Raw genomic sequence first — 8547 nt, 5'->3', positions numbered from 1 at the left:
AGTCCGGGCCCGAATCCAAAGAGAACTCCCCATTCAAGACCTTCTCCTGTGGTCTTTAATCCACTTTCAGTTGATTTCCTTCTCATTTCGTCCAAAATAAACAAGACACATGCGCTTGACATGTTACCTTACTCGGAAAGCACATGTCTTGTGGCACCTAACTTTTCTTCCTTAAGGCCCAATTTGATTTCAACTTGATCCAAAATTGCCGGACCACCAGGGTGTGCAATCCAGAAAAGTGAGTTCCAATCTGAGATACCCAAAGGCTTGAATGCCTCAACCAAACTCTTCTCAATGTTCTTTGAAATAAGCCCGGGAACATCTTTCAAAAGGTGAAATGTAAGCCCAACTTCACGGAGATGCCCATCAATAGCCCCATCGCTATCAGGCAAAATTGTTTGAGCCGTAGAGACTAATTCAAACAGGGGTTTCTCGACTCCAGGCATTGGGTCCGAGCCGACAATGACAGCAGCTGCACCATCGCCAAACAAGGCTTGACCCACAAGACTGTCAAGGTGGGTGTCACTAGGACCACGGAAAGTAACAGCAGTAATTTCGGAGCACACAACAAGGACACGAGCACCTTTGTTGTTCTCGGCCAAGTCTTTGGCAAGGCGAAGAACCGTGCCACCAGCAAAGCAGCCTTGTTGGTACATCATGTAACGTTTAACAGACGGACGAAGGCCTAAGAGCTTGGTGAGTTGGTAGTCAGCACCAGGCATGTCAACACCACTAGTGGTGCAAAACACCAAGTGGGTGATTTTGGATTTGGGCTGACCCCATTCTTTGATGGCTTTGGTGGCTGCTTCTTTGCCTAGCTTTGGGACCTCAACCACCACCATATCTTGCCTGGCATCCAATGATGGTGCCATGTATTCACAAACACTTGGGTTTTCTTTCAAAATCTCCTCAGTCAAGTACATGTATCGCTTCTTGATCATGGATTTTTCACCTGAAATATATGACAAAACAAGATCAATTGAAATGTATTGGATTCTAATTTTACTAGGTTGGTGTTATGCTGGTATCTGGAAAAGGTTAAAATAATTTTATATAAAGTAATAAGTGTAGCTGTATAGTTTCTGTCATCGTAAGTGGGCGACAATATTCTGTCCGTATGTTTTCAATTTGTTTTGAGCGAACATTGGGTTCAGGGCCGTCTCAAAAACATTTGTGACCCTAGATTATAGTTACTTTGGGGCCCTTTTAATAATATAAGCATATATTAAAAAAATTATTTCAAATTTATTTTTCTTCCTTTTTGAGAAGCAAAAATCACTAACTAAATTTTTATATTCAAATTTAGAAACCAAATCTTTTTCAATTGATAATATAGCCAAATTACCTAATCTTTCTTGTGAGGGTGAGAGGTGGACAGCGGGCTACCAGGGTTAGGTAAGTGAGGGGTTTTGGGGGAGGCTGAGGAGACGAAGATGGTAGTGTTGGGGAAGGTCAACGACATCGGATACGTGCCGAAAATGGTTGTCGCACGTGGTAAAAAATGAAAATGGGTTGCGAAAATTAGCAAAAATCGACCAAATTGGGGGTTGTCAAGGTTGGGAAAACGTTTCGGAAATGATTAAGTGATGAATCCGGTCAATTTTGATGAGAAAATTGACCGGAATCATCACTTTAACGCCAACAGCAACACTATGGCAATGTAGAGGGGTGAAAATGCAATGTTTTCATCATTTTAGGGATTGAATGGGTCTTTTGAAATTTTAGACATTTAAATAACTAGTTTAGTTAATTTAGGGGTGTGAATGGAAAATATGAAACATGGTTTTTTTGTAAATTTATATAAAAGAATTATAATGAATTCGGGCCTTTTCGGCTTTTTTGGGGTCCTTTGGACCGGTTTGGATAAAAAATTATAAACTTTTTTAGGCCTAATAGGATTTCCGTAAATATATTTAAAAAAATCTTAAAATAATTTTGAGCCAATTTTTTGGGCTTTTTTTTGGGAGGCCCTAGGCAGGTGCCTTACCTGCCTACCCCTTGGGCCGGCCCTGATTGGGTTAGATATGAGAATTATCCCTATCCAAAGTATATTAACCAAAAAAAAAAAAAAAAAAATCCTTTGCCTATTTTAGTAGATTCAACTACCTAGCTCATTTATATTATAATCTTCTCAAACAATTATTTCAGTGTATTTTGTTCTTTCTGGAAAAACTAATCATAAAATTGACCAAAAGAGATTAAAAAGGAGAGAGCCAAAAAAACCCTCAAAGATCTTATATCAATCTCTCTACTATATGCATGCAAACGTGCAAAAGCAAATTAATAAGGAAATGATGGAGAAATTATAAGGTCTGATGACTTACACATGCGTTTGAATTTCTCTTTAAGCTCTGTCTTGTGCTCACTATTGGTGATGCGGAAGTAATAATCAGCATAGGTGCTTTGATCAACACAGTTTGAAGGAGTTGCAGTTCCGATTGCCATGACGGTGGCCGGACCTTCCGCACGTTGAGCCTTGCGAACATCATCAACGCTCACCATTTTCACTTTCAGGTAAGCTAGGGAAAGGACTCAGTATTCTGTTAATTTGCTAAGGAAATTAATAAAAATGAGTGTTGTGCGTCAAATGCTGTTAATTTTGTGAGTATTTATAAGAAGGGGAGAAGGGTTGGTAGCTGAGTATTACGTAAAATTTCTCCAGTCTTGTTTGCCGTTCTCAAACTATTTTATATGTTAAGGTCATCAACGGCAACTGGATAAAAGACCTAGCAAAAGGCTTGTGACTTATCCCATTAAAATCCCAATATGAAACAGGTATATGATTCAAAGAATTGGTCAGACTCAGCCATAGATGTCAATTCCAAAATTGCATTAATTACAAGTAGTTCTTTCATAATATTAATTTATGGGTTTAAGAGAAGGTCTTCCTTGTTACAATTTGACTATTTGACTCGTAAGCAAGAAGACAACTGGATCATTTATTCATGTTTTTAAATAAACTAGTAGGATGAAGCATCACTTCATTGAAGATTCCACAGTGTATAAGAAATTTGAGTTCCTAAAATATTAATATTTTTTAGATAAAATAGTAATCTGCTGTTCCAACTGTGAAAGTTCTGGCATTGGCTTCGACAGGTTGACCTTTGAGGCATTGGCAGTGTCTTTGTGGATCTCTTTCATATATAGTTTTATATTTTAGGCTTTGTTTGTGATTGTTTTAAAATTAAATGTCATTTCTTTTATATTTTGGATTAAAAATATGTGCAGCCACATGCGCTCAATTGATTATTTTATAATATTTTTGAAGCTTTTCAAATATTGGTTGCTTCAAATTTTTGTAAGTATGTATATTTATTACGCTTATCACAATAAAGGTTGGACTGGAAACGCGTTTTTGACAGAAGAAAGGACAAGGACAGGCAGATAGTGAGTCGGGAACTGAAACGGCGTCTGATGGCGCCGTTTCAGCTTTGAAGAATGTGAATTATTCCAGAGAGACGCCCGATGGCTATGGTGAATGAAAGTGAAGAAATATGGCGGAAAAAAAAATGGAAAAATCAAAATAAATGAAAATTAGGGGAAAAGAAAAAGAATAAAAGGCTGGTGGAGCTGAATGATTTTAGTGACCGACAAGTGAACAAGGATGACTATCGTTTAGACAATTGCTGATATCATTTTGGCGACTGGTAACGAAGAATGATTGAATTTACTTACGTGATGGAGATTAAGGCCTTGTTTGGGGCTAATTGTTTTGTTCATTGTCGGATTAATTTCCCTGATACGATCTCCAGCACATTGACGGCAAATTGACGACGTGGTAGTCATATGGCATGTTGTATACATATTTTTTTATTTATTTTAATATTTTTTATTGCAATAATTTGTATAAAGATGTATGAATAGATAATGATAAAATCACATTAAGTTATTGTTGATGCAAAAATACACAAACTTGACTGATCCGATCGATCTTTGTCGGAATCAGAACTGATGTGTGCGTAACTAGCAATATGTAAATGAAAAATGTAGTAAAATGAATGGCAAGAAAGTTTTTAAAGTGGTTTGGCGAGTTGCACTCTTAAACCTATATCCACTGCCTTTGTATTTGCTGTGAGAGTTTACAATGACAATCCTAGAATAATTTGCTAACCCTTTTCTCATCATTGGAGGGGGTTTATGTACAGATTTCGTACAAAGGAAAGAGCAAAAATAAAGGGATTACAAATAAGTTTGAAATGCAACTCCGATATTCTTGCAAATGGGCACTATGATTGTGCAAAGATTGTTGTCGATCTTATCCTTTCCGAGATACTCGGGATCTGAAGTTATCTGTAAATTGGTTGAATAACTGTAAGGATTGGTCGTGACTCACTTGTGCTAGGTCGAGCTATAACTCGACGAGCTTATGTTGGGTCGGACAATTGGTAGAGTCGAGCTGATTCTGGATCGAGCTATGATCTCGCAATTCTCCAAGCTTGAAGGGAAAATCATACATAACAGTTACTTATACCAGTATAAGGTAAAAATACATAAAAAAAAAAATTATATCCAATTCTATAGAATGATCTAAACACTAATACCAACAATCAAAAACTTAATTTTACTATAGTTCCACAAAAGATTGCCAAGTCAAATATGTCTCATTGATTTTCATAAATTATTAATATAGTTTTAAATCTATAAAATATATAAAAAAAACCCATATATATATAAACACGAGCAAGGGTTTTTCAATTATTGCATCCATCCAGTTGTATCTTTGCCTTGTTAGTAAGATTGGTTCCTTTGGATTGAGGATGCTTAGACTTGGGAGGAACTTAACATGTGTCGAATTAGTGTTCTCTTGGCTCATTGCAGAGGCTAGGCGAGGTAGAGTGTCGGCCACTAAATTCTTCTCCCTTGGAATTTGATGAATTGTGCAGGATTTGAACTGTTGGATTTCACTTGCCGGAGATAGGATGTCATTATGTCCTCATTTGCTTGATATTCTTCGGTAATCTAGTGGATTACGAGCTGGGAGTCACTATAAATCTTGATGAACTCTGCCCCTATTTCCTTGGCGAGGCGAATCCCCGTGAGCAATGCCTCGTTCTCAGCCTCTTTGTTGGAGGCGGCAAACCTGAATCTGACTGCGACCTTGATCCGGTTTCTTTTGGGACTTTCGAGCAAGAGCCCAGCTCCTGCCCCCTTCTCATTTGATGACTCATCTATATACAAAGTCCACTGCCATAGACAGTCAAGCTTTGACTTCTACTGTTCGCTTTTCGCTGAGGTGCTTGCCCTTGGCGAGCTTACTTCTCCTTTTGGCTGATAGGAGAATTCTGAAATTAAGTTCGCTAATGCTTGGCCTTTTATTGCTATTCTTGGGATGTACTTGATATCATGCTGACTCATTTCCATCGTCCATTGGATCAATTTGCCCGATACTTCAGGCTTTTGCATTATCTTCCTCAATGGAAAGTTTGTCAACACATGTATGGACTGCACCTGAAAATAGGACCGTAGCTTCCTAGCGGCGATGACAAGTGCATAAGCGAGCTTCTCCATCTTGGGGTATCTTGTCTTTGTGTTGAGTAATCTCTTGCTCACATAATATATCATCTATTGCACTCTCCTTTCCTCACGTACCAGAGCCGTGTTGATCGCTAACTTAGATATTGATAAATATAGTAGCAGCGGCTCGCCCTGGACAGGCTTTGATAACAAAGGAGGTTGTCCCATATTTCTTCAATTCCTAGAAGACTTTCTCGCACTTCTCTGTCCACGTGAAACCCTTCTTCCCCTTTAGGGTCTCAAAGAATGGTAAGCACCTGTCTATGGCTCAAGAAACAAACCTGCTAAGTGCGGCCACGCGCCATATCAAGCTCTGAACCTGCCTTATGCTGGTTAGGCTTTCCATGTCTAGGAAAGCTTGGATCTTCTCTAGGTACTGATTGACCAGGAATCCCAAAAACTTTCCCGAGCTTACTCCAAAAGCACACTTTAGAGGATTCAGTTTCATTTTGTATTTTCTAAGGATGTCAAACATTTCCCCCAGGTGCACAATGTGACTTTCAGCGACCTTTGATTTGATGAGCATGTCATCGATGTACACCTCCATTGTCTTACCGATTTGTTTGGCAAACATCTTATTCACCAAACGCTGGTAAGTCACTCTAGCGTTCTTCAAGCCAAACGACATGACCCTAAACACCCATCGGTCAGTAATAAATGAGGTATGTTCTTCATCGGGCTGATACATCAGAATTTGGTTATATCCCGAGTATGAATCCATAAAGTTGAGTAGTATGTTCCTATCTGTCGCATCTACTAACTGGTCAATTTGGGACAGCAAAAAACTGTCTTTGGGACAAGCTTTATTTAAATTTGTGAAGTTGACACAAGTTTGCCACTTGCCATTCGACATTTTCACCAAGACTAGGTTGGCAAGCCAGTCTGGGTATTTCACTTCCCCGATGAAGTTGATGTTCAGACGTTTGTCAACTTCATCTTTGAGCGCTTTAGAGCGCTCTGCATCCATAGATCTTATCTTTTGTCAAATTGGTCGAGCTGTTGGGTCGATATTCAACCTATGACACATTACCTCAAAGCTGATCCCCACCATATCGCGTGTACCCATGCGAATATGTCGAGTTTTTTTTTTTTTAGAAATCCCACCAGACCGTTGGTCATTTCTCTAATCAGACTGCTACTAATCTTTAAAACACGAGTTAGGTCTTCCTTGTTGAAAGATATTTCTCGCAACTTTTCTGTTGGCCCTACTGCAGGCTCTTCTATATGGATACGAGGATCTAGTATCCTCGAGAGATCCGCATGCGGCTCAGACTCTACAATGACCATGGTTCTCGGGAGCGGCCATTTTTTGTGTAGCATTAATGGCCCAGTTGTAACATTCCCAAGATTCTTTTCTACAGCTTCTGATCGTCGCAACCCCGCTTGGAGTCGGGAACCTCATTGTTTGGCAATGCACTGAAGTGACTGCACTCAAATTATCTAGGATCGGTCTTCCGAGGATGACATTGTATATGGTCGGGCAGTCCACTGTTAAGAATTCTGCCATCACCATCATAACCTTTGGTTCTTCCCCCAAGGTCATGGGCAGGCTGATTGTTCCCTTAGGAACTAGGTTGTCCATGGTGAATCCATAGAGCGGCGATGGGTACACCCTTAAGTCTCTCTCTGTGAACCTCATTTCTTGGAAGGCTCCCAAGAAGATAATGTTCGTTGCACAGCCATTATCAACCATCACCCTTAGTACTTTGGCGTTGCCGATCATGGCTGTGATTACAATTGTATCATGATTGTGGCGAGAAGATTCTTCACACTTTGCCACTATGAATCCTATCACCTCGCTCTCTTGTAAGGGCCACTTCAACGACTTCTGTTCACAGCTTATTACTCGGGGGACGGAGTCTGTTCTAACCTCTCAAGCATATTGCTCGTGAGAGCGCCTTGAGTTCCCTGCTCTGTCGGGACCTTGTAAATCATGCCTACTAGGACTTCATTGTTGGCGTTGGTCGGGGCTTGCTAGATCTGGTTATTCTGCTCGTCAGTACTTTCGTGAGCTTGTGCCTCCTTAAAAAAATTCTTTTAAGGGACCCCTTCGGATCAGATCCTCGATGACATCTTTTAAAGCCCGACACTCATTAGTATTGTGTCGGATGTCTCGATGGTATCGATAATCTTTTTGTCGATCTATTCTACATAGGGCCCCACTCATTCTTTTTGGAGTGGGCAGTCTCTTAGCCTCAAGGGACACTTCATATATGTGAGCTATGTCGTATGTGAGGCGGTGTATTCTGCGTACCACAGAAAAATGTGCCTTTCCCCACGATTTTCTGTCTTCTACCACTTGTGGAACTTGTTCCGGTCCCGATCATTATGATCTTAGCCTCTTCGTTTATCTGATGGGCGATTTTGTTGCCTATTCGGGGCTTTTCGCAACAAACTTCTAGCTAGGGCAGCTAGTGAGCTTTCTACTCACTGATGCTTTGCAGCCATTTGGTAAAACTTTGCAAGGCTCACATGATCTTCACTTTGGAGCTCTTTCCACAGCTCCGTTTGCGGCCTTATGCCTGTGATTAGCAAAGTCTAGATTGACTCTTTGGGTGCATCCGCGACATTTGCTTGCTTTTTCTGGAACCTCGTTAAATATGAGGTCAGTGTTTCATCTCTTTCCTGATGAATGTTGCTCAAGTAGTTGAGCGGTATTGTAAACTGTCTCCTCGCATGAAATTGTTGTAGATATAGCGAGGAGAATTGTTGCCAAGAACTAATGGAGTTTGCCTTTAGTCTTTTGTACCACTTCTTGGCATCCCCAACCAATGTGACTGTAAAGTAGCAACACTTTGCTAAATTATAGACCTAGTGCAGTTCCATCAGGTCGTTAAAAGTGTTGAGGTGGTCTTTGGGATCTCCTTTCCAATCAAACTTACTTTTTGGTGCCTTGAATCCTTGGAGAAGTGGGGCTTGGTGAACTTCCTTTGTGAAGGGGGGGCTCACTATCTCTTCTGCTGCATTGTTCTGGCAGCCTCTTAGATCATCGAGCATCTTCTGTACCGATCTAAGTCTTCGTTGTGAGGATTG

The 8547-nt window shown here is 40.3% G+C and overlaps 1 protein-coding gene across 1 annotated transcript; it reads right to left on the bottom strand.

Moving 5' to 3' along the window:
- Nucleotides 1-2568, bottom strand: LOC116106085 (chalcone synthase 1-like). Its single transcript, XM_031392455.1, has 2 exons — nucleotides 2325-2568; nucleotides 1-952 (listed from the first exon to the last, which is right to left on the bottom strand). The coding sequence occupies exons 1-2, from the start codon at nucleotides 2500-2502 to the stop codon at nucleotides 129-131; spliced, it is 1002 nt and encodes a 333-aa protein (XP_031248315.1). The 5' UTR covers nucleotides 2503-2568; the 3' UTR covers nucleotides 1-128.
- Nucleotides 2569-8547: the final 5979 nt, after the last annotated feature.

This window comes from Pistacia vera, unplaced genomic scaffold, assembly GCF_008641045.1.
Source record: "Pistacia vera cultivar Batoury unplaced genomic scaffold, PisVer_v2 Contig117, whole genome shotgun sequence".
NCBI classification, from domain to species: domain Eukaryota; kingdom Viridiplantae; phylum Streptophyta; class Magnoliopsida; order Sapindales; family Anacardiaceae; genus Pistacia; species Pistacia vera.
This window is presented reverse-complemented; position numbering and strand designations above follow the sequence as displayed.